This window comes from Rhea americana, unplaced genomic scaffold, assembly GCF_003343005.1.
Source record: "Rhea americana isolate MKP2758 unplaced genomic scaffold, rheAme1 scaffold_2, whole genome shotgun sequence".
In the NCBI taxonomy this organism is placed as follows: Eukaryota; Metazoa; Chordata; class Aves; order Rheiformes; family Rheidae; genus Rhea; species Rhea americana.
Genome location: NW_028186149.1, coordinates 530602 through 557654, shown reverse-complemented (window position 1 = coordinate 557654; position 27053 = coordinate 530602). Strand labels below are relative to the sequence as shown.

Below are 27053 nucleotides of genomic sequence, written 5' to 3'. Positions count from 1 at the left end.
AGATGCTCATGCACTAAAAACAAAACAAAAAGCTACGTTCAGAAAACAAACCACGAACGTTACCTCCACAGCCTACTTTTTGTTTGCTAACCTTCATTTTCCCATTTGTGAGTAGACTCACAATGTTAAAGTAGGYGGGTTAGAGTTTGTACCCACTTCTCAGGGATGTAATAACCTGGAATCACAACAGTATTTGCTGGACATGGCTTGATTGGGACCTCCCCAAACTCAGAGCCTTCAGCTATACTTGTGTAGGTCTGAAAAGACTTAACAAAAATAACAAAAAAAAGATTTCTAAGTTTACACCACTGCAGTGATTTATTTATTTATTTATTTTTATTTGCTATTGAGCTTTGGGAGAAGGTCAAATTTTCCCCAAGGTCACCAGTGAGTGTGTTAAGACACTGAGAAGCTTGATATACCTAAATCACCACCATTAAATGCAGTGACAACACATTACAGCTGGCTGGGCTGCTTTTGTAATAAGAACTCTGCACTAAAGGAGTGCTGAAAACAAAGGATAAAAGCTGGTAATGGCTCATTGATTAGAAATAAGTAGAGGCTTTAAAGTGTCCTTTAGAACCCAATACATTATATGTCTCATCAACTCTGGCTGTGCCTTCCTAAATAAAAGGAATGCATTCAAAATATATTATTGACTTTAGCATTAGTCAAGATGATCCAAAGGACTAACTTATAGATTGGTCTGCATATTCACACACACACACACACAAAAAAAAAAAAAAAAAAAAGGAGCAAAATGATTTAGCGAGAACAACGAAAGCCGGCAGTGAGCACTCATGGACAGTCCCACAAGGAGTTCGTAAGAGTCATGGCATAACCTGACCAGAGGCTGACTGTACAAAATGCAATTAATTATGCCAGCAGCAGATCCAGACAGATAAGCACTGTGTTGCTGTTCACATTTTCACATATTTCTACAACCAAAGTTAAAGATTTTTGTCCAGATGTAGGAATTACATAGAACAGCTGGAGAAGTACTTGTAATATGCAGAGAACTGCAGACTTCAGAGACGAGCAGCAGCACTGGTCTGTCCACAGCTCCAGGAACAGATAGGTTTGAACAATCAGCCTTTCCRACTCCCCAGAGATAAAGGCGGCTAGGAAAGATGTGACTGCATTCATCATTGGATTGCAGAGATTGTAGGAAAAAACACATGGTGCTGATGCAAAGATACAGATAGAAACTGATTTACAACTGAGCCTCAGAGGCCTCAAGCAAACTGTTGAAGTGCACATATTCTCCTGTCCTATAGCGCTAGCATTGTAGGTGGACAAATATGTTATCTGAGAGCTAGGGAACAGGTCCAGATAGGCTTACAGCCATAAGTCTGCACACAAAAAAACTGCCACAAAGTTTTTTTTTTTTTTTTTTTTTTGATCTGAGGCTGAAAAGCTGAGTAGGGAGGGGTTTTCAAGACTCTTTGTAACTGATAAAGGAAGAATTCCTTTCAGGGTCTCAGATTTATGCCATACATTCACTAACTGCTTTCTGCGGTTACAGTTAAGTGCTGCACGTGATAACTAAGGCATAAGTCTCCGTGCTGCAGCAATTCCTCAGTGAATTATTGTCTCTAAAGGTTGCAAGAGTTTAGAGCAGTCTGTTAGAGAAAGGAGTCTACCATATGCAGCTGAAATAAAATGATAAGAAACATTGGGCCATTTCTTAAGGTAGTAGTTAGGAAATCAGAAAGGAATTTGGACTAAAATTCACTACATTTTTCTCTAACAAAAGGGTAAAGAACAAAGAACAGTGAGAAATGCATGCTGAAGCTTAGGAATTGTGTTACATTTCCATTATTGGTTTGTCTTTCCCTTTATTTGTTTTCTAGTTGAAAATCTTCTTACTRTGTGAATAAAATACAAAAAACTAACTGTACACAGAAATCATTTATAAAAAGGCAGCATATGATGACAAAAAAGTGGACAGAGGAATATTCTGCTAACACTTATTTGATATGTCAAGTACTGTTTCATCTCTGCATTACAAAATGAAACAGTATAAACTAATTCAAGCCAATACTAAATAAATATTCTCCTAAATCACTTGCAGTATAATTAAAAACAAGCCCCGCAAAAGAAATGTCTTTCTTGGGGTAATTTATAGTAATAAGTTTACTCTAAAAGTTCTAGTCATGCTTACAAAGGCTTTACCTATTAATATATATATAACACTGCTATCCATAGAACTACATAAAGCATAGTAAGTATGGATAAAAGCCATCTAAAGTATTTTTCCTTCCTTGAAGCATCATTGAAAAATCTGCCAACAGGCCTGTTATCTACTCRTGATTCCACACAGATCAGCAGAGAAAGATTTTGTCCTCACCTAAGCCTGGCAAAACAGGCACAACCTGCTTATAAAAGAAATTATAAAGAAAAGCTTTACCACTGAAGGAAATGATGATGATAAAAAAAATTGTCTAGAAGTGGCTTTTTTCATTCATAGAGAATACACAACAAGAATAGAAACACAACCACAAGAACAATCAATAGCGGCTTCAGATTATCCATGCTTCCTGTATGTTAGCTTCTGCACAAAATTTAGGAAGATTCCCAGGGCAATAAAAGTTGGATCAAATTGTATTCTCCTGTTAGAGGCCTTTCTTTCCCCAAAGCTGACAATATGGGAATTTCCCCTTTCTGCATGTGATCCCCTGCACTGACCGAAAGGTAGGCTGCATTAGAGAATCTGGACCTGTGTTCTAACCTTTCCCTGCATCTGCATAGCAGCTTGCTCCAAAGGGAGGTGCAAGTCCCAAGCAGTTTGCTGTATTTGCTGCCATATAAGGAAGGATTTCCAGACACTTGGAGGGAACTACTGCTCATCTCCCAAGCTTAAGTCCCAGGCAGGTTTTGGCCAGAATTGCTCTTCTGCATCTCACCTTTCATCTCCTCAAAGACATGCCAAGCAACAGGCAGAGAAGAAAATGCCACAGAACTAGAACTTCCTTTCTACTAGATGGTTCAAAGATTTGTTGACTGCCAGGATGGTGCCCAGCTCTGTAATTTAGTGCCATATTCTTCCGACAGCTGTCTGGCTAGGCTAAGTCAGCCTCAAACTGTACAACTTAATTTACAGATTTCGTGATTTTTGTCTAGGACAGACATCCAGGAACATCTGTGCTTGAATGTTTGGGTATTTGCCAAATGTATTAGTCTAGAGGGAGAAAGAGAAACAGATAAGCTGGCTAGCAGATAAGCATTGTTAAAGGAGTAAAAGCTTGTCTGCTAGAAAATTAGATTTACAAAACTGAGCAAGAAAAATATTGCCTTATAGGGGACAACTTAACCATTTGTTTCCATCTATATTCACAGGAGAGGATGTTATGCAAACAGCTTCGTTGCTATGAATAAAGTGTTTTTCCAGCCTTTCTTCACAAGTCATGTTTTCTAAGCTACTTTTTCTTGTTTCTCTCTATTGGACCTTTTCCAGCATGACAAATCTTTTTTGACTGGTGATGCTCAGAACTGGACAGTCTATTCTTGCTCAGATCCTAACAGTGCTAACTAGAATGGAGGTCTGCATTTTATATACAATGATTAACACATCCGAGAATTAAATTTCCCTTTTTTACAACAGTACTGTACTTCTTTTACTTATATTCAGTTTGCTTAGATCAATTTATCCCTCCCCCAGTTCCTTAAGTACTGCTGCCAGTTACTTTGCATTCTGCTATCGCAAATGTTTTTTCCTTTCTAAATGCAGTTCTTAATGCTTGAACAKAGCAATTTCCTGTTGCTGATTTTGGGACCATTTCTCTGATAATCAAGAATCATTTTAAAAAGCTAATCTTGATCTCCAGAGTGTCTGCAGCTTTCTTAAGCTCGGTGTTTCTCACACTTAAGAATTTTTGTAAGAATATTCACTGGTACTTTAGCCAAGAAATTAGATATACAACAGAGAACGGAAATGACAAAAAAATACATATGGAAACATATCAAAAGTTTTATTAMAATAAAGGTACGTCACATCTCTTTCTTCTTATCCACAAGAGCAGTCACTCATAAAGGAATAAATTTGCTTTTACAAATTTACAATATTTTAAAACATACTGTCTTCCACTCCCAGATTATCAATCAGGAGAACAAGTCCACAACCCTTTTGACAGCATCCTGTAAACTGATTATAGAGCCAAAGTCTTGGATTCAGTTAGACTGAGCCAACATAATAGTTCAGTGGTCTTGAAATGGAAATTTTTGTTCTCCTTCCCTCCTTTACACTTGCATTGTCTCATTCTTTTGCCAGTTCTCACACTAATCTAATCCTTCAGAGAGCTGTTTTAGCTCATTAAATCAGCAAAAACGGCTTTTGTTGATTGAGCTTTTTGACAGGCTCCTTCTTCGTAGAGACAGATAAAATCAGTTAGCCCATTTCACATAAACGCAATCTCATGTTGTTTAACATCAGCTTAAATTGACCCAAATTGGAGCTGCCATATTCCCTTTTTCATCCCCATCTACACAACTGTGCCTGTTCCCTTGTCACCACAAGGCACTAATGCTCATGCAAATGGACCAGCCAAGCTGACTTCAGCCAAAAACTAATTACTTACTTTTGTTAAGGTTACTCCTCGGCTGGATCACATCACTGAACTACACAGCTGCACAAGGAATTCGAATCAGCCTAAGCAACCTGCACCTCCTATGAAAATCACATGAAGCATTCCTATTCAACAACACCCAAAGATCTGAAAGCATTTTGCAGTGCAGAATGAAACACACCTCGCAGCCCTCCTGGGAAGCAGTTAAACAGCAAAACTCAGGTGCACGGGCACACAGAGTAAGTTTCCAGGGCCATACAGTAGTAACAGGGAGAAGCTTAGCCACAGCCTTGATAAAGGTATTGCACAACAGTACTGGTGCAATCCTCTCTGCATGCTAAATGAGCAAGTGCTAATAAGGGGGTCACAACCTATTTTATTCCCATTCCCTTTATCTTCAGATATGCAAAAATACCTATTAATTCTACTCTATTCCTTAAGGGATTACACATACTCAAAGAGAATCTATACACAATACATAAATGCTATCTGCCATATCATCAATTGATTATATAGAGAGCTKCTCAAAAAGCAGAAACATCACTCTGAAGCCAAGACAAGAGGAAATACAACTCCAAATGACTCCTCCTYCTCTCATGATTTTAGGCCTTGACAGAGCTACTACCTTGATTTTATTCTTCTACACACCCTTAATCAAGCATTAATATTTAGCTTTGTATACTATGCTTGTCAAATAGAGCATGCATTTTTTACCACTCACTAACCTCATCTCTTCCCCTAAACTTACTTGTTTTTCACAAGTCATATTCTCAGTTTGCACGGTTTCTCTTATATAGACTTGTTCTTGGCTTTTTTTGGTACAGATAGTGCACAAAGTCATTCAAGCAAAGACTTCCTTACCTTCCATACACAAGCCATAAGGAGAAAAGTTTTTCTCAGCCTGACATAAAGCATGCAATTAGCTGTAAGTGCATACTTTGTTTTCCTCTCAGGAAATAGATTGTTTCCTTACAACTTCAGTTATGACATACAAGATTCATGAGGCTTTCACTGTACTCAAGCTGAGGTGCATTAAATATTTCTTATGGGAAGAAGCTCTACTGGAACCGCACAAAAAAGAACTGTTGAACAAACCAACTACTCTTCCTCACTTGCGCATCAGTACTCAAAARCAGCTAATCTGAGCCTCTCTACTGGACTAAACGCTACTCTTCTGAACTGGATTATTCCTCTTTTTTTCAGAAAYTATAGTGTGGCCACACATGGAAGCGTACGATGCAATAAGAAAGCTAACAAACTTCCTGTCAGCTCCTTTACACTCCACAGTTCTASCTGCAAAGACTGCTGAATTCGAAATTGTTTAAACGGAGTGAAAAGTGGAGTTTAGAATATCCTCCTAGTGTAATAACATGGACGTGGTTACATGGATTTTTAGTCATTAGAGATTCTGGTAAAGAGAAGAAATGTATGCCATGAGCCATACTTGAAGCATGTTTTTTTTTTTTTTTTTTTTTTTTTTTTTTTTTTTTTTTTTTTTTTTTNCTACAGCAGGCCGTAGTAGGGACCTAGAAATTGGCTATTTCAGTTCACAGAAGCTTGAGAAGTTGCAAGGCTAACGTATGAAGGTGATAGATACCTTAACAATGAATACTACCAGATACCTGTGCAATGTTGCAATTATAGAATTTAAAGCATATGACAGTTCCACTTTTAAGGATAGGAAATTAGAGTGGTAATTCATCCAAGGAGCTCAGCTGCTTCATAGGCAAGTGATGGTATTAAAAAAAAAAAAAAGGCACACGAAGAACTTTCAATTCTACAGCCACCATCCCACCCAAGACCACATCTCAAACTTTGAGTGGCAAAAGAATCTATTCCACAATTCAATGATGTTTCTTTTATCAGCAAGTCCTATGAATCACTGACCTCCTCTGCTCTGTATCATACTTGCCATGTAGGGAAAAAGACTGCAAAACATCCATCTGCAAATGCAGTTTCAAATTACACAGTTTGGGGGRAAAAAAAAGACAGTGTTCTGTCCAGCTGTGTGGAACTTGTAGTACTATGCAATCTGCCTAAATCGAACAAGAAAAAAAGATTCATTCCTACTCAGGCATTCCTTTGTGCTGCCAACAGTCCTGGAGAACAAAGGATTTAAACAAGACTCTTATTCACTGAAATAAATTGTTACGTATTGCTAGCATTACCAAAGGTCCTATCCTCCATAAAATCTCAGTTTTTGAGTACAGCACATACCAAAAAATCGGTCTCAGACTTCTGTTATATAAGCAGCTGCTTTTAACTTTTCGTTAGCATCTGGCATTCCCCTTTAGCCATTATCTGTGCATATTTATTACTAATGTTTTATTAGGTCATCATATTTTTTATAGTGTAAGAAGCTGAATGCAGTTCTTCCTCACTGCAATTTTTCAAATTAGTAGAAGAAAAAGAAATAACACAGACTACTGATTTCTGCCGAGTTAATTATCCTTGGTAGAGCTGAATTTTAACCTCATCACTGTCTCAAGCAGACTGAATATTTTACTACACAAAGCTGTTTATGCCATTGGAATAATCACATAAATACTACACTTATTGAATATTATAGTATAAAATAATTTTAAAGACAATCACCTATTTCCATCATAACCAATACAAACTGACTTGAAGATTCTTGAAAATTAAGACAGCACTCTTACAGTACTATCTTATTTGTAACACTAGTGGGTGGTTCTACAGTATCCCATTAACTTACAAGCACCCTTCAGGGTGCATGCAGTTGCAATTTAAATGTTAAACACAAATATTACTCATGTGGCAAGGTCTATTCATCTTTCCAAAAATTAAGCACCTCTGTAAATGTCTGCACAGAATCTAAATGGATCTGATGGTTTTTCTCAAAATATTTATCTTCTGCAACAGTGCTATTCAGTATAAATCAGAAGCTAGTAAGCCCCATAAAAACCAAGAAACTCTGGAGGCAACATTAAAAAACTTCATGATTGTGATCATTTTCTCCTATAGCACTACAAGGGAGAGTCACACACAATGTTTGCACGTGTATTTGGAAATGAATGTTTCTTAAAAAAAAAGAAAGTAAAAGAGTATTTGATTTAGGTGTTGGGTTTGATTCCATTTATTTACTGTGCRTCTTATAAACCATAATTGAACAGGTAAATTTAATTTAGGCCATCTGAATGACTTAGTCATTCTGAGCTGTGCTAAGCACAATTGCAGACTAAACATTCACAAAGAAAAAGAAAAAACTTGGAGGAAAGGAGTTCATTATAAGCCCAAATTTATCTATACAACACAAAATGGATTAATTATTCTTATAAAGTGGTGCAAAAACATTTGCAAATTCACATAATTTTTTCCTGCTATTTTTTAGGATGTTTTCAAAAATTAACATTATACTCAAAGCCTTGATATCAGATTTCAAAATAAGTTTTAAATATGCATCATGCATGAAGAAAAACTGAAGAACAATCTGATTTTTCACAAACAGCACTAACTGCTCTGTGAATCTTCCAGGATGCATGTAAAAGATTGGACATTTCTGTAGAACAGTATCACTTCATTTCAAGCAGTTTTTATCTGCTTGTAAAAGTTAACCACTAGAAACTTATTCTCTGAAAGTATTTTTATTCCACTGCAACCCAGAAAGAGAGAACATAAGTTGTTTACTCCTCAGTTCACGGCCAGCTTTTGCAGCACTGTAAATTCCGGTCTGCCTATCATACAGTAACATTTTCGCACTTCTTGTCTTTAGAACATCTTTTCTTGAAAGCTGCAGTGTATTTTTCAAAATACACTTACTGTGTTCTATCAGTTGCACATGATCGTTCAAATTTATGGTTTTGAAATGATGTTATCCTGATAAAAAAAAGGCTGCTTATTCAGATTTGGCAATTTACTAATTACAGTTTCTGGAGAAAAGTTTGTTTCCTTACTTTCTTTCTTTATCAGCTTTTTACAATCTAGTCCCTTCTCCTCCACACCAATGTTACATTCTTGCCATAAAATTAATTCATCTCAGAATTACTTTACATCATAATTTTTAAATTATGCCCCACATAATTGACCCAAGCCTGTACTGTACATGTTCTGGACTTCTCATTTGTCCACAAGTTTTTCTTTAAATGTATTTTGTAATGTATTTCTGTAAATGTATTTTCACTCTTTGTAGTGAAATCAACAATTCTTTCAGGCTACTGATTCTAATATTTCCCTGGAGATTACCCCTCATGAGAGAGAAGTGACTCCTAAGAGGAAGATAACATAGAATCACACTTGACAAATCACCTTTTCTGGAAGGAATCAAATTCTGGGTTAGGTGGAGTTCTCAACGTAAGTGGCAAAAGAAACCCAAACTCCTAAATCAAAATCCTTAATTCATAATTATTTCCCTCATAGCAACAGTACAAATACAAGTAATTTGCCGTTTAAAAGTTTTTTTTTCAGTTTTTAAGTTTAAAAGGATTTTTAGAAACATAAGGCAGTTTATTTCATAAGCTGTATATATCAAGGTAGTCCTGTGAAATGGAAGTAGAGTATTTGCTGATTTTTAAAAGACTTAAAAGAAAACGGTCTGGTTTTGTACTATAAATTAAGACTAAATTATAGCAATATTTCTTCTATCTAGATAATCCATATATCTGAGATTTGGTAGATATATTACTGAATTTTCACATGGACATCTTTTATCCAGTATCCAACTGTTGAGACTAATAAAAGTACAGAAATATCACTGAATCACTTCTGACACTCCATACTRCAAACTCTCCATTATTTTGGACCAAGGTTTGTCTTTCTCAGCCAATTGTGATAACAAATTCTGCTATTGTCAAAGTCTGTTCTTTAAGGAGAACTAMCAGTCTTACAGCCCTGACAGGACATATAATGACTATGAATTTTTATTTGAGCTATATGACATTTTGTACAGTACAGTGAACACAAAATGACACYTCTTTACAGTTGCATGCATCTGAGTCTAATCTTAAACTTGTTCATTCTTGCAAAATAACTGGCTTTATTTGGTTTCCTCACATAAGTCAGAAAGGGAATTTACACTCCTTCTACACAAATCATGAAGGAAAAATTAATGTAATTGACTTACCGAAGAATTTCTTTCCGAGTGAAGAATGTGCAATCCTGTTATAAAAGAAAATGTATTATTACGCTGTAGAAATATTACAAATAATTACCAGAAATTACTTTTTAACCTTTTAGAAGGATACGTAAGTCTAAACTCAGATCTGGTAGAAAAACTTTAAAGTTTCTATTTATGTATTGTCCAGTTTTGGCTCAGAAAATAATGTATGTTAGAAAATAACTGAAATKTGAAGTCTGCTAAGGACAAGATTATCATGCAAAAGATTGGCAGGATGAAAATTCAGRAGGAAAAAAAAAATTAGTTTGCTGCAATACTTCTCTGCTGTGGGATGACCAGAACAGAAAAGAAACTAAAATCAGAAGTTACAGCCTAAACCTTAAATAAATGGATCTAGAATGCTATAAAAAAAATGAACATATGTAGAAAAATGTCTTCTAACTTGGAACATTCCCCTTTTAAACAGATACAACTGTTTTAATAATAATAGCTAAGAAGTTACTAGTTAGTCTTTAACTCTCTATACTTACAACCACTTTGCACTATGGTCACTATGGTCTAGGCTGCAAACCTTCATGCATTAAAACTTGTACAAACCTGGATAAAAGTACAGCTCCTTCTCCAAACAGTATGTGAATTATTCAAAATTTTCTGTCACATAGAATTTGAAATAATTTACTGGAATGCAAAGTAGAAATAGATGAATGTGAAAGAAAAGCTCGTAAACATTCACTTGCATTCTGAATAGCTCTGTGGTTTGATTGCATTTACACTGTTTTAATTCACTCTTTTGATAATCTGGATTTTGCTAGGAAAATGACACTTCACAAAAGAATAATAATATGAGCAGTGGAATACTTCACACTTTGCATATTTCTGCCTTACTCACAAAACGAAGTGTACAGTTGTGAGGAATTATAAGTCGTTGCACTTCATTAATAGTAATATCCCCTGATCAGCACTATCTTATCTAACATATTAAGGGCAAATTCTATCCTGCATCCACAACTAGAAACACTCTGGTGGCAATGCAATATTGGGTGATCAGTTTAGAACAGAGTTCAAGCCGTAAGTTTRAAGAATATGTATCTTGTCGTGCAACTAGCAGCTGATGAGGGTATATACAGGGAACGAAGGATGGCACTATGGCCAAAACACAAATCTTGCTCATTATCCACTTCTCTCATAGGCCTAGATGATGAGGCAAGGCATCAGCCTAAGAATTAAGCCCACGCTTTTTATCCTTTAACGTAAGTATATTTAAAAGGTATCATACTTTTAAAATCAACTATTGGCAAGATAACATCATCTGAYTTAAGTGATACTTAGAGCACAAGCAGCTAATATGACTCCTGCAGTCCTGCTCTTCAGCCAGCTAGTGAAAAAGCATTTCATTGCTAGGCCGAGAATCATTCTGGCTAAATGCCCACTTCTTCCAGGAAGTGGAAAGCAAATGGTCACAGCTGGCTGAAGCAGTCAAGCAGCTTGTCTCAGGTATCCAAGTACACTATGAAACCTGCATGGTATCAATAATTGAGTTTGCTCACTCTTCTCCATATAAAGTGGCAGGAGAAGTAGCTTTTCCCCTAGTGTATTGTGTATCAGAATAGTGTTACAAGGCACAGGAGGAAGGCACCTCGTGAGCTGCTGACAATGATGTCACATTGTCTGGAACTGCACAAAGTGAAATAGGAGCCAGCTGGTTAAGTCTTCATTAATTCCAGCATGCTCAATACTTACGGTCAAACTGTCACCTAAGGATGCTTCATTTATTAACGAAAGGCGGGGCACTCTCACAAATAATTGTGATGCTCTCAGCAGCAAACATTCTGTAATTATAAAGGCTTGAGAAAATGGCAGACACTGTTACTTAACTAGAAAGCTTGTGAATCCTTTCTGAACACTGATCCTGACTGCAGTATTTCAATTATGCCTGCCAATTGCTTGGAATGTTATGTAAGGGAGGAAGGGTGTCAAAAAATTRACAGTGGTCTCACAGACCATTTGCAGAGATCTTAAGTGGTCAGAGCACCACAAATTATGTAACAGTGACCTAGTCTATCCTCTTAATCAAAGGCAAGATCATGAATACCACTTAAGAAATGCTTTGCCRGTAAGAGGCCTGTCAGATCTTGAATGGCAAATGTAAAAGCTATGCTACCTCCRAAAGGTAAGTCCAGCCATCTCTCTCTTGCCCTGGCTTCTTATTTCTGCCTCTTCCTTTACATAGACTTCACACAGCCATGTAGTATAACTGCATCAGAGAACTCTGGCTGAAAACTAACCTAACAGAAAATAATTCATTTTCAGTTTGGCTCRGTATATTGCCTCAGTAATGCTAGTGCTGGTAAAAGAGAGGAAGCTAAAACAAGTATCTACTGACGGCAGGAAAGAGGTGTAGGATTGCCCTTTCTGTTAAAAGCACAGCCATAAGTTGGATTAAAGTCACCATGGAACAAGGGTCTAAATAACRTAATTACATTTTGTAGTTGCTGGAACTCTAGCAATTTAATTCTGATTTAATTAAAGACTTTTAGCCAGAGAAACTCAGAGGTGAATCATCCAATTTTCTTCTAGCAACTTTCATTCATACAGAAAATGCAAAATGATAGACAATAAATAGTGAACCAACATGTTAGAATAGCTCTTTCATTGGGAAAGGTGAAATTGGTCCTGAAAAGCATCTATAGTTTATGCATATGATGCCATTGATCTTTCTTCAAGCCAGAAATTCAAATTTAACAGGAAAGAAATTTGAGTTTACTACAAAGTTAAAAAGTAATATGTCTATCCTGCTTRGTTATCAAAGTTGCTAGGAATTCCATCAGAAAAGCAGAACCTAAATATTCAACAGACAAATTTTGCCATAGTTTTCAAAATTTGTACCAACTCAAGATTTCTGGCAAAAATTTATCCCAAGAATTGTGGCTTTTGATTTCTAATGCCATAAAATGGTCTGAAAAAAMTGTGTTCACTGGAGACCCCCCTCCCCCCCGACTCCCATGGATTTTAGGCTATTTAGAATCAAGGCCTTGCCTTGAAAGGTCACCTACTCCAGTCCCGCAGAAAACATATGTGCTCCTTTCAACATCAACTATCCCACTCAGTCTGTCCTTGTTCCCTTAATAATCAGGTTAGAGGTCTATAAAAAGGATCACTGCTGCCTTTTGGAGATAAGATGTCACTTAAACAAGGCTGCAAGCATCCTCCTTATGTCAACCAAAGACAGTGAGTATCGTAAAGCAAGTAAATTTCCCATTGATTTCAATGAGATCACAACCTCATATAATGGACTTGATTCTCAAATTTGGTATTTAGGTAGCTTAACTGTTTCTCCYCCTTCTTGAAACTACTCTGTAGTGAAGAGAGGAAAGTTAAGTAACTGGTGCTCTTAGGTTTATGCAAGGTTTTGCTCTTGAGGGTCTGTATGACCTTCTACAAGTCACCCAACATTGCTTATAAAGTAGGGTTTGTGGTCTCTGCTCTTAAAACTAACTTTATAAAACAGCACAACATACAGGCTGTTGAAAGTGTTTTGTAAAACCAGAGGTGATAACAGCCATGTTCTTTGAGCTGCTATATAAAGTGAATGGGGGTTTAGGACAARAGAGCAACAGACTGAAACATCACGGTCTACTACCTCTTCCACCAGTCCATAAGACTTTGAAACTCCTAGATGGATTCTGTTTGCTGTTTCGTTCCATAACGACTTGGATGAAAAAAATACAAATAGAGATAACTGTGCTGAGAATGCTGATGCTTAATTTTACAGAAACATTAAGTGTACATACATAGCAGAATATGAGGTGTGATTTCAGACTCAGAGCATGCTGCAATTTGTTCTATGGGATTCATTGCCAATACTAGAGTGCAGCATGCAGTTTATGAATGGCAGTAGAGTCCACTGAATGAATCATCACCACCTACCAATATCAGGGGCAAATACTATCATGCATACAGTACAGTTTTCAAATAAAACTAGGTTCAGATAGATACAGGAAATACTTCTATACAGAAAGCAAGAGAAGAAAAACTGGAGGCCAAATAATAGAATGAGAAAATGGCAATAACACTAAAGCAGCAAGTGCTCAAAGCCATTGCAAAACAATACTGATTATATTCATTAAATGCATATTATTCCTCTAGRGCAATACATGTACAATTCTGTTTTTTATATGTATAGTTTCATAAGGGCAGGTTTGTTCTGATCCTGCAACAGATTCATCAGAAAGTTTTATAAATAAGGAAATAATGTAAAACAGTCCTAGCAATAAGAAATCATTCTGAATTAGAGAAATAGCCTCAAACAAGAAACAGCAAGCCACAGATAAAGTAAACCTATGACTAACAGGAATTCTGACACTGCCCTCAGTGCCAGACAGACTGGCTATATATTACTTATATAGCTAGATTTATATAGCTTATATATATATGCTTATATATATATTATATACTTATATAGCTATACAGTAATATACTTACAGCTGTATTATTGAGCAGCTTCTAAAAATGAGAAGTACTGAATACTGCAACATTTTGAACATTAACAACACTGGAATAAATTATTTCAGAGTTTGACTTGTAAAATCGCAAATGGTCTTTTGCACAGCGCCAAGAGTTACACAATATGTATAAAAGTAGTTAACCAAAACATCATAAAAACATCATCCCATGAATCAATCAAGATCTGACCAAGTTAAAAGGTACTGTAGAGATGCAAAAGTTTTAATATGTAATATCTATAATTTATTTTATCTTCACCTGGTAACATTTTACAAATGCAATACTTTTCAACTGAACATCAAATATTGTACTAATGTACAAAGTTGCTATACAAATAAGATCGGTATAGAGCTGTTGTGCATGACATATAAGCTAGCATAGCTCTGAATCAGCAAGATATTTATGTATTCTGATCACTGTAAATACATAGTCTTACTTATTTCAAGTTAACACCTAAGTTGTGGAACTGCCTAAGTGCTTTGCTGAATCCAGATTCAAACAAAAAACAAAATCCTGTCAGAATAAGTATCTGCCTTAATAATAGTACTGTTACACAGACTTATCTCTAAAAAATGACAGCTGTATCAGACACTAAAAATATCAATGGAGATGTTAACATTCAAACTTTATTTGTAGATATATATATTTTAGAAATACACCCAGAGCCACTAAAATCCCCAGAGTTTCAGTAGACRAAATCTGCAGGTATAAAAAACAATTTACATTGTGACATGGAATGAAAACAGCTTACACTTTAACAAGGACCCAGGAAGAAGCAAACTGCTCCATCACTAGTACACTAGTATCTAATATAAAATATTTGTGGCCCAAATTCTGAGTTATATGTCTATGAAGGAAAGAAATTAGAATGAAATGAGAATCAAATTCTTATTATCCAAACAACCTCAGTAAAAGTAGTGACATTGCTTGCATGGTAAGGTAGTTTGCCCATACCACAAGCACAGCTTCTGTGCATTTCCTAATCAATATAAAGATGTTTCTCACTGAGAAATGTAGTGCACTGAGGCCAACATATGGTCCTGCCATTGCTTTATTATATGTCTTTATTCTTTACTGCTGCCAAGTACCTTCCTTTACACAACGTTATTCATCAAACTAAAATTCCTAGTTTGTTTTCTTTTCTTATTATGGAACTTGGCATCCAAAACTTGCAGACAACTTTTACAAGCTTACTTCTAAAATATTCTTGGATTATAATGAAATATATCTTTCTTGCAGATTAATATTTACCATTTCCCTAGCCAGGGCTTACAGACTTTGCATTTTATGCTTAAAAAAAACCAAAAAACAGTCAAGTACTCCCCAGGACATGGGAAAGAGATATCCCTGATAGAATTAATTATCTTACAAGGTTAACTTCTTAAATGAAGTGAAAACTAGTGAGGAAACCAATTTTTGTAAAAGCCTACCTCCTTTAAATTTCCAAAACATTTTGCTAAACTTATGAGAATTTAAAGAATTGATAACAAGAACACTATCTTAACAGTTGTCAGATAAGACAAGGTGTAAGGCAATTTACAGCTTTAGAGTCTTTTCTTTAGTTAGTTTGCTTCTACTATTCCAAATTAAAAAAAAAAAAAAAGGAGCGAGAGAGGTTTAATATAATCCAGTCTTATTATGCATCTCTTTTATAAAACAGTTTCAACTAGCTACTCATCATCAGTCTTAAAGACTCTTTAAAACACTCATATATTTAAGAATGTTGAGGTCATCCTGTGGATGACCAAATTTATAATTATTTCATTTAAATGTAAACATTCAGCAAAAAGAGCAACTCACCAACATGACAGCTGTGTATATAAAAAGTTTATATGTGGACATTCCAGAAAAGTTTAGACAAGTAGGAGTATGTTATTTCATTAGTATGGTATCAGTGATCAGAAATGAATGTATATTAGCTCCTCATGTAGATAACTTTTCTGCAGCTTATTCTTTACTCTTGAAAACTAAAGCTATTTACACAGTATTTTATCATATTTTAAGCACATTAACTTCTCACTTTTCCATCTTCTSTTTACCTATCTCAAGTGTCCCCTTTGTAACAAACTCTTGAAACACCTTCTATAAAAAAAATAGGCTTCTCTACTGAAGTAGAGCGTTCAGATGCTATAAAGCCAGAGCATTTTTTGTTAAAAGGCAACAATAGCAAAAATTACAAGCAGGTATACAGTGGCCATAAATATATTAAAAAAAAAGAAATCAGAAGAAGTCTAACCATCAGGGGAGTAAGGTTTTGAACAGCTTTCTAATAACAACTGTAATAATAGCTGTGGGAAGCCTAAAAGAAAGTCTAGTTTATAAACAAGATTAAATTGACTGTTTTGTCTGTGCCATACTGATACTACAGACTGAATAACCCTGGAAATTATTGTAAGGAATACAGTACCAACTTGCAGACATACAGATTAACAAAAAGTTGCCCACCCCTCATATGGGGGGGGGGGGGATTAAGCAAAGCTCCATTTTAAAAGCAATTAAAAACCACGTATGTACTGGTCTGCATATGGGGTTACTGATGTGTGCAACAGATGGTTACAAAGTGGTCCCTCGTACACTGTGTTTTATTTTGATTCATAGGTCCAGAGTTCAGAGGACCTGGCAACCTAGCTTTCCTGCGCACCTCTGAATAGCCCATCTACTCTTTCAAGAAATTAAGTTTGTATTTCAAAATTACGAGTCCTTTATCCTATGTTCCTCTTTTCTGTTGTAAAAGAATTTCACAAGCTARTAAACAGCATGTAAGAAGGTAGATTCAAAGTCAAACAGCACTGTACATTACTGCRAAAAAGAGGCAAGGGTGAGATGCTTCCTCTTAGAAGGCAGTGGAGAGGCACGAGCTCTCTGGGGATGCACGTGGCTGGCTACAGTGGTAATCCCAGCATTCCTATCTTTAAAAGATCCAAAAGGTACACAGTAACTACTGGATCAGAGACAAATCATCATCTAAATACAGACCTTATCTGGCTGCTTACTGCACAATGCTAACATTCCTTTCTGACAAATTCTAGAAATTAGTTAGTGTCCTGAAACATGTAATTTCATTGCACTTCTCACCATTACAGATGTCATTGGTCATCAAAAATTATCTAGCACTTGAAAATTCCAGCTATACAGATGAACTACATGTCCTCCTGTAACAGAGAAATCCCCTGGCCTGACTCAGTCCACTAGGCCTAACTCCTGCAAGGCTTTGAGATCAATTACCCAGCATTATGAAAGGCAGGGGCTGCAAAAGCCATTAGAGAAAGGCAATTTCTAGATGAAGAGTAGTGAATTAGGGATGACATTTCAGCTCTTGCATTTGCCAGTTTATGTCAAGAAGATAACATTAATTACATTTGGTTTTTGTTTTGTTTCACTGCAGTTGGGTCTCTGTTCTGTGTTCACTTTCATTGGTAGTAGGAAGACAGACATTTGGTGTTTTACAGATCTTTGATTTTCCTTCCCTACCAGGCATCCTCGCCTACCCAGCAATGATGCAAATATAGTTTTTTGAAACTTAGACTACAAAAGGTATTACTGTGGCAGACTGCTGGTTAGGGTGAAATGAGTGGCGGAGTAGAAATTAAAAAAGCACTATCTTCGTATTTCCTATAATGACCACAACCACAAGAATGCATATATCCCTGATATTAACAGAAATAGGAATTTAATAAGAACACTTCATTTCTGCCTTGTTTTCAACATGGGATACATTTTAAGCCCATATTCCTAGCTTGACTCTATACAGTTAACCATCAATGCCTGTGAAAAGCACAGGTTAGCAATAACTCCAAGGAAAATTTGTACCTAAAATTGTATTTTCTACTTCAAGGGCTTGACTCAAAGCTCAGGAAGATAAAGTTATTTACATTCGTGCGCACTGGATCTGTCTCTTCGTTATCATGAGATAAACTAAATGTTGATCTCCAGTACTGTTAATTCTGTCTATGTTTATCCATGTTTAAAAGAACATAGCAATGCAGCCAGCCCTGTCTGCATCTCATAATAGGTATTCAACTCCCTTCTCCTTTATCTTTCTTCTCTTTGATATATCCTCTCACTGTATTTTCAGAAACTTGTTCAAGATGCTCACAGCGCAGATAGCTCTCTGCAATTCATTTAAGATCTGCAGTGTGCTGAAACACTACTGAAAACTCAAAAATCCTAATTTTGAGGTTATGAAAAAAATCAATTGATGTGATGTGAAGGAAAAAGAAGTACAAATAAGCTTGCCCTACACCTAAAATGCTTATTTCTTCTCTTGAAGTAAGAAAAAACTATTACCCAAGAGTGAATGCAAGCATGAAGGTACCTATTTTGGAATTACATGAAACATATTTCTCTGACTCATCCTTAGGACATGTGAAACTGGACATATCCTTTTTTTCTATTGATAGCAAAGGCATCAGGGACAGAAAAAATAGGTTTTAAATATACTTTCTTCTTTACAAAGTGCTCAGTAGAAAGATTCTGCTAAAAAAAACATACTTGTCAAGCTGGTCACAAACTTCAACCTGTTTCATATCCCACACATCAAGGATTTGACTCCTTTCTTTGTACAGAGAGGAAAGAATTAGATGGAATTTATTCAACAATCTGGTCTTAAAATGCAATTACAATTGCTRAGAAGTGACAATACTGTGTATATATATACAGTTAACAAGGAAGGCTTTGTTTATATTTGAAAAAAACTAAACTAAGCATAAAAACCCACAAACATGTTTAGATTGCTCCTTTCCTCCCATAATGCAAACTAAGATATCTTACCTGGTAGGCATCTAGCTGTTCATCAGTAAATATCGTTTGCTTATTACCCATCTTAAATGAGGAATTCTTCCTCTATGCAAATGCATCCCATTGGAAGTTGCTGGATTCCTCTGTACTGCAGGCATTTAGAGCATGTATACTCCGTGAATGTGCTGAAAAAATCCCAAAGACTGCATTGAACTGCTTTTAATTGCACCTGTCCGATGAGGAAGGAAGCACTACTGGGGAATCTTTGCAAAGGTTGGACTTGACTGTGCCAGGATGGAAAGCGTTAAAATCACAAGCAGGTATCGCCCAGAAACAGTGATGCCACTCTCCCCCTCTTTCCTTTGTTTCTCTAACAGGCATACAGAGGTTTTATAACATAAAAAGGAGCAGCCAGTACCAGAAGAAACCAGCTCTCTACTGCCTCAGTGTCTCGCTCGCTTGATCACCCTGCGACTTCAGGGCACTCCCTCTGGGCACCTTCACGTTTTAGAGAAGCTTTGCGTCACCAGACGGCGCTCGCTAACGCAGTCGTATTCCAGCACACACACACACACACACTCACGCAAATCTGGAAATTAGAAGAGTAGGCTGTCAGAGCTAATGTTTCTGCAGTTGGWCTCCCTACCGGCTAGTCAGTCCTTGGGCCTGAGCTATAGCACGCGCCAAGATTAAATATAGCTGGATGGAGGCTGAAAGGGGCCACAGCACCTCCACAACATTACGTGGTGCTGCAGGGGCTCCACAGTAAACGCTTACATCTACACTGTGGCTACATCCAGCCCCGGCTATCTAGGATATCAGTTCACTGATATCACAGATATCAGTATCACGCTCTCAGATCTATCAGTGGATTTGAGTATTCCTTCTCACATACCATTAAAAAAAAAAAAACAGGAAGATTAAGTTAAGTAGTTCAAACACAAGATAATCTGACCGATTTCAATTCAGACAAGCACAGCTGGAAAGAAAAAATGTTACCACAGCCTAAAGCAAAGGTACAGAAAGTACCACTAGAGGGCTCACAGTGTACTTTAAAGTAGTATCACTTGATTTTTTGTTTCCATGAAAATTGGGGTAAAAAAAGAAAAGAGCATGAGACAGAGAGACACACAGAGACCAAATGAACTCGGACACAAAACCATATTATCCAATGTCTGCAGAAGGAAGAGCTCTTATTGCAACAGTAGGAAGAAGGCTGGATAAGCAAGGACAGGAATAAGGAGGAAAGACCTGTTATGAGTAAGTTGCTTTTGATTCTTCATTTCCCATATACATGTACATAGCAAGGAGAAAGGGCTTATAAATATTTAATAAAATCCCTACTTTCTTTACCTACAGATCTGCCACTGGTCATTATTCCCTCATTAAATTGGTATGTTTAATAAAAAACATGCACAGAATTATCTTCTGCTTCCCCCTACAGTTTCTAATCATCCTAACCTAGTAATAGCATTGAATAAGTTGAATTTGCCTTGACACATAACAACAAAGAACAAACATTTAACAGTAGCACTGAAAGTAAACGTGTTGGATATGTAGCAAAAATACACTATGAATTGCTAAACCATAAAATGTTCTAAGAGAMATTATTCAGACTGTAACAGTTAGAAATACAGATCAGATTAACTGCGAAGCAGTACTGCCTTGTGCTGCAAAACACAATGTACCACCTAAGGTACAAAATAGTTTAAGAATGCATTCAATAAGGTTTATTAGCGATAAGCAAATATCAGAAATTTAACAGTGAAGTGAATGGATAATTCTAATGGAACTTATTTACATTATTTCAAAATATGAAGGAAGAAGCAAGAGTAATAAGGATAATATAAACTCTACCCAAATATCAGACAGTTGAATCCACTGTTTGTAGTGTGACCAAACTGATCTGTTTTTCCAGCCACTTGTGTTTTTTTATTTTTTTTTTCCCAAGGTACAGTGGCATTAGATTCTTTTTATGGTCCAAAAGATTCTCCACAAGCAAAACAGGGGAGAAAAAAAAAAAGAAAGAAAGAAAAAACAAAAAAACCACCCACCCACACTAAAATATACAGTATTTTCTTAAGACACTTAATGACTGTGGATAAAACTGAAAATGAAGGCATAATTATCTGGTTGTCTCAACAGAGGTATCCAACAGTTATGCCATTCAGACTTTGAGGATTCTTTTTGAAATCTGGTCCTTTCATTTAATTGTAATCTCTGTTTCTCCAAATAGAAACTACATGTGCATATTTTTTGAGGTCTTTGAGATCTATAGATAAAAGCACTAAACATCAATATGAACCCATAACCTAAAAAATACTGCCTGAAGAATTAGCCAAATTATTTAGAAGTAGACGATGAGGACCAGGAAAGATTCATTAAGCATATTATGCCTGTTAGATACTGAAAGTTACCTTTTCCACTTGGTCCTATTCAGAGAATTATAATCAACTTTTAAAAGGAAAAAAGGACATGCAAATTGATAAAACTGTCTTTGTCCAAAAATAGCGTTTTCAGAATAAACAGAAAAAAGTAAACGAATACAGTCCTATAAYAGTTTATAGGAAGAGATCTAAGAATTAAAATTGGGGAAAGCAGCTTGCTAAGGCAACTGTCTTTTCTATTGTTTAATACAATGTATTTGCTTATCAACAGCATCTTGCAAACCTCACATAGTACTCTATGAAACAAAAGAATAGTTACWGATACAAATACAGTTTACTTTGTTCACTGAAGAAATAAAACTGCTTCAAGAATTCCTTTTCTGGTACCTTTTAAACTGCTAGCAGCATTACTGATGCATAAGATGTAGCTTAAAAAAGGAAAAATGTTGTGTTTAGGTAAAGCTGAAGAAGTAATGATGAAACCCAACTGAAATAAAATAATCCAAGGCAGAATTCAGCTGGACCCAAGATCTAGTAGTTTAGTATTACTGAATGATGAGTGAGAATCTTAATAGCTGAGACTTTGTTTTTATACCTAAATCAAGAGACAAAGTGATACTTTTCAGATTTTTTCATAGTACCCATTTTAATTACAACAAAATACTCTAGAACTAAGAAAAGAGTACCACCCACTGAACTATTCTTGCAAAAACTTCACCAGGCTGCCTTTTATCTATTACATTATCCGACCCTTTTTGGAATATAAGGGATAACAGGACAGTAATCTGAGTTAGCATGATGTCAACTATTTAAGGACCTTATTAAAAAGATTACGGAAGATTACTACTGGTGGAAGCAGTTACAAATTACAGTTCAAAACATATGTGTAATGATGCATGATTATTTATGATGAACAATTAAGCTATAGATTTGAGGGGTTTTGGTGAATAAGCTGTGTTCATAATTTGACTTTACAAATTACAAATTTACAAATTTATTAGCAGATCACATGGTTTTGAAGATGCTTAAATAGTGCAAATCAAAATCTCAGTGGATTCTTAAAAATTTTAGAGGTSTTCTTTTACTGCACTATTTGAATCAGAAAGTCTATAATGGCCCTTTTAAGACTAAGGGCACTCACAGTTCTGAAAGTTCTTGCATGTCCTCAGCTCTGAATGAGCTGCATCACTAGCTTTACTGGTTATGCTTAAAATTTAGCACATTTCATATCTATGAGCTGGTACTACTTAAATACCAAGGTAGCAACCGATTTTAATCAGACCGGACCAGTCCATAGTCAAATCATTTGTATGAAATAGCACTCCTCATACAGCCACCTAATTCAAGTTGCCTGTCTATGCAAATTGGATTAAATATAAATGGCCAAATTATCTTTAATGCCATTATATGTAAGTGGATTGACACCAGGGATAGATCGGGCTCCCTATCTTTTAATCTCGTGGTTCTGTATACTTGACAATATTATTACAGTGAAAAGAGTGACATCTAACTTCTTCATTTCTTATCTGCTTTCATATTTCTGGMTGACACTTAAAATCTTAGAAGAGCAAGCAACTGCAGCTAACATAGTTAAAAAACCCCCAARAGAAAATATTAAGGTTGCTTATAGTTCTGAATCCCCTCCTCCTTTTTTTWAAAAAAAACAAACAATGCTAATTCATAGACAAGTGTTCTGGGAAAATCAGCAAGAAGGTAGAGAAAGTGAGACAAGCTTCCTGGTCTTGGACTTATGAAAAGAAAGGGTCCCACCTGCTTGAATGTTTGCCCTCAGGAGGTCCAGAAGCAAGCTCAAAGCTACCAAAGAAATTTTAAAACCCTTTCAAAGGGAAATGTCTTGAATTCTGACYTCGCCTCTGTTATCTGAAAGCATATCTCTAACGCCACCATTCAGCATATGTTATTTGCCCCTAGCATAAGCAGCATGGTTTTCACTGACTGACAGATTTACATTGAGAACTCAAGTACAAAATCCATGTATTAGAAAAGACTGCACAAAGTCACACAGGTTATTTACATAATAGCCTGCTTTACTCTGTCTTAGATCAAGCCTCAAAGGAAAAGGAAATTTCTAAATTCTTTCACAGGCAGTTCTGGAAGTCTTGTTAATCATATCTTCTGTTCTAGGAATGTTAATGTTGCCTGAAATAAACTCAGATAAGATCAGATTTTCCTCAGAGGGAGTCTTCTGTCATTTAATATAGGAACCTCTTCACCATTAATAAGAAATTCTAGGTGTGGTCACGTGACTTTCTATTGAACTCTCCGTTCCCAATTCACCTGCAGAGATTACCTGAGACTGAAACTTGTCATCTACTGGGGTAATAAAAATTAACTGTCTTACTTTAAAGAAATAAATAATAATTCTGCTGCTATCAGTTGCAGACAAAACCAAGGTCTGAGTCTTCTCTTTCATTAACATCACTTTAAACCAACAATAACTTCAGGAAAAAATAATGCAGCAACGGTGCAGGGAAGAGTTTGTTATTCTCCATTTTGTTTACTTAGTCACACCTGGATATTACCCTGCTGTACAACAACTGACGCAAAGGTGTCAGTTCCCATTTATCCCATCGTGCCTGGCTTTCCACTCTGCCATACCACTATTCTCTTACATATTCAGAATGTTTTGCTTTCATTCTAACGTAGAACAACTTATGTAGTAAACTAGGTAGAGCTAAAAGAACTGGTTGAAATTCTTGCTTTTGAAGAAAGTCTTCACCTTCCTATAGAATGGCACACAGTGCCATATATGGACAGAAAGTACACCGCTTCTTTGATTTTTTCTCTCCATATTCTGAAGAGTATTTTCAATTATTAAATAAAATTTAAAATACTATTTTTTAAAAAATAGAAGATTCAAAYGGTGGTTGCTGAGGGTTCCTATACAATAGCTAGCTATTGTGATAGCTAGCTCGAGTACACTTTTGTGGTGCCTTTATTTCATTGTTATTTTGCTATCTTAAAACTTACATTGCTATCTTGCTATAGTAACTGGGGTAAATTTAAAGACAGTGGTATAAGGCAAAAACTTCTTTCTATCTGTTTGTATCTATCAAAGATTAGTTTAATTTGCCAGTTTAGTGTTAAGCAATATTTATCTCTAACATAAGTTACTGCAAGAAATCAATACATTTTATGTACACAACAAGGTTATGACCTTAATGCTATCATTATCAGTCTTTCATCACACTTTATTGCATTTCTCTAAACCGTTTGCCAAATGGACTGATTTAAAGCTATCAACACACAGCATATATCTTGCAATCAAAGCCACAAATAAAGTTAAGTTTACAAAGGAGGGCAGTATATACACAACTGTCTATTTACAGGCTGTTATATATCATTATATAGTTAAGCAGTCAYGGTTCATCTGTTTTAAAAGTTCTATTCATGGAACAGAAAATATACTGTCAATCATGTACATCAGATTTCACATTTTATAGCAAGATCCCTGTCAGGTGCGATACCTTAACTCCCCTTCAAGTCTGCAATCTGACCCCAGCTGCAGTGACTTCTTTCCACAACCACAGTTCAGGCAGTGAGAGAAATAGTTGTAGCYGTGCAAAGTCTCCTGCTTTAAACTGTTGCTAGGAGTGGTTGCTAACCCTGGTAACGTTGCTGCAGTATATTAGTAGAGCTCTAAGTTTAATAACTTCCAACGGAAGAGGAGTACTACCTTAAACTGCCCCTGTTTGGCCATGGCCTAAGTATTTCTTGTAAAAGGAAGATCAAGCTACTGCAAGCAGAGGTCACTTCACCTCTGATGAGAGCATCTAGACAGGGCCTTACCAGCAAGTAACATACATGTCAGAAAACACAAGAAAAGCAATGAAAGTATACTGATAGGCATGATTTTGAAAAGCATAGCACATATCAGCTTAACAGTTACAAAATCCTTTGATAAGCATCATGACAAAAGAAACAAGGAATTTAAGGAAAAAAATAAAAGAAGTATATACATCTCATGTAAAAAAAAAATACAGCAAGAACATTGAAAATTCATCACGTACATCGTGAAAGCATGACAGGTCAATCTGAGATGGGAAAAGACCTCAAAAAAGGAAAAARGGAAAAAAGAAAGTAGGAGAGAGAAAAAAGTAGAGAAGAGGTCACAGAAGAGGTGGAAGGTAAAGATAACAGAACAAGAGAGAGATGTGTAAAGCATGATCAAGCACTGAACCAAAAAGTTATTTTATAGGAACATTTAGAACAGATACATAGAGGGCCAATTTGGATTTTAAAAACTAAAATACAAAAGCTGTTGTTAACAGGAAAGAATCAGTATCAAGAAAATTCTGCACACTTGCCACTGCAGACCTGATAGGCAATTCTTATCAGTTCAAAGCATTATTGAAATATATATATATATATATATACACACACACACGTACACATAAACAGCAGGAAAATTTGCAAATACGCTGTGGTGCCCAGTCAGGACAAAACTGAGTAAGTAAACCCCAGAAAAGAGGGGCTGCAGAAACTAAGCTCTATACTATTGATGAAGGAAACCAATCCTGAGAGCTTCTATTCATTCGCACTTTGAAGACATGATAAAACCAAATACTGAATCTTCATGCTGAGTTTTCAAGCACTACTAGAGGAAGGTAAGTGAAAGGGTTGTTAAGTATTCTGATAACATTGTTATCAAGCCTAGGTATAAAGTTATATTGAACCAAGACCCCAAATTTTATGATACTGAAAAAGTAAAATAAATCAAAGGAGCTTATTTAAAAGTTTTTTTGTGTCTTAAACTAGGGTCCTACACTTTCAGGATATACTATATTTTATATCACTCTTTGCAAGCAGACTTCCTTGGTCTTCTTTTTAAACCAAGACTGAGAATTCTCATTTATTCCTACAATTAGTTGTTTTGAGGACAAAGCAGTTGCCATAAACACAGAAAAAAATTGCCAGCAATAGTTACTTAGACAGTAAGCTAACCATATCAAAAGAGACAGTTTCTGCATCATACTCTCTAAACAGATGACACAGAAGATGAGAGTATTATCATAATTTTACAGGTGGAAAAAAATAATTTAAGTCAGATGAAGTGGTCATTCCCATGGGCCTGAGCTCAAGCTGCCTTAGCTCTAGTTCTACATTTTATTCCCCAAAACATCCCACACTATCCTCCCATCTATAAGCATATGGAAGAAAAAGTACTTTGTAACTGTTTTAGTTGGGATTTTAAGGCAGATGCCTCCACCTTCGCAGGGGCCAGCTGTCTCCTCCCTTGCCCCTCGCCATGCCTCAGGCCCAACACGACAGCCCTCCGGGACAGACAATCCTGCCAACCTTTTAAAAACAGCGACCTGAGCCTCTCACACCTGGGAAGTGAATGCAAATTTTAAAATGGTGAACTTCTGTAGCTTTGGTCTAGCTGTTTAAAGTGCACGTTTTCTCTGCTGCAAAAAATGCCTCACAGTTTTTTAAAATGAAAACTGACTTCTGATGTGAAAGTGCCAATCCCAGCAACCTAGGTTTTACGAAAATACCAAATGCCTCCCAACTGGAGACTGTCTGCAAAACCGCTCTCGGTTGCCGTCACTTGGCTGTCACGACAAATACCTCCTCGGACACCACGTTCAGGGCTCCCGACTTGCCTCCGTCCTCCTGGCGGCCCCGTGCTGACCCCGGCCAGCCCCTCAGCACACCCGCGGGGGCTGCTCGGGCCCGGGGCGGGGAGGCTAGCCCTTAGCGGAGACCGGGGAAGGAGGCTGCCCGCTCCCCCCTCAGCGCGGCGCCTGAGGCGGCGGAGCGCGC

The 27053-nt window shown here is 36.5% G+C and overlaps 1 protein-coding gene across 1 annotated transcript in view; it reads right to left on the bottom strand.

Annotated features, from left to right (window-relative positions):
* CIB2 (calcium and integrin binding family member 2) overlaps window positions 1–19018 on the bottom strand; it is a 49441-nt gene extending 30423 nt beyond the window's left edge. Inside the window, exons 1-2 of the mRNA XM_085303693.1 lie at window positions 18913–19018; window positions 9646–9680 (exon numbers count right to left, since the gene is read on the bottom strand). Of these exons, the coding sequence (XP_085159819.1) occupies window positions 9646–9680; window positions 18913–18963 (86 nt within the window). The 5' untranslated portion in view covers window positions 18964–19018. The remainder of the gene's footprint in view (window positions 1–9645; window positions 9681–18912) is intronic.
* Window positions 19019–27053: the final 8035 nt, after the last annotated feature.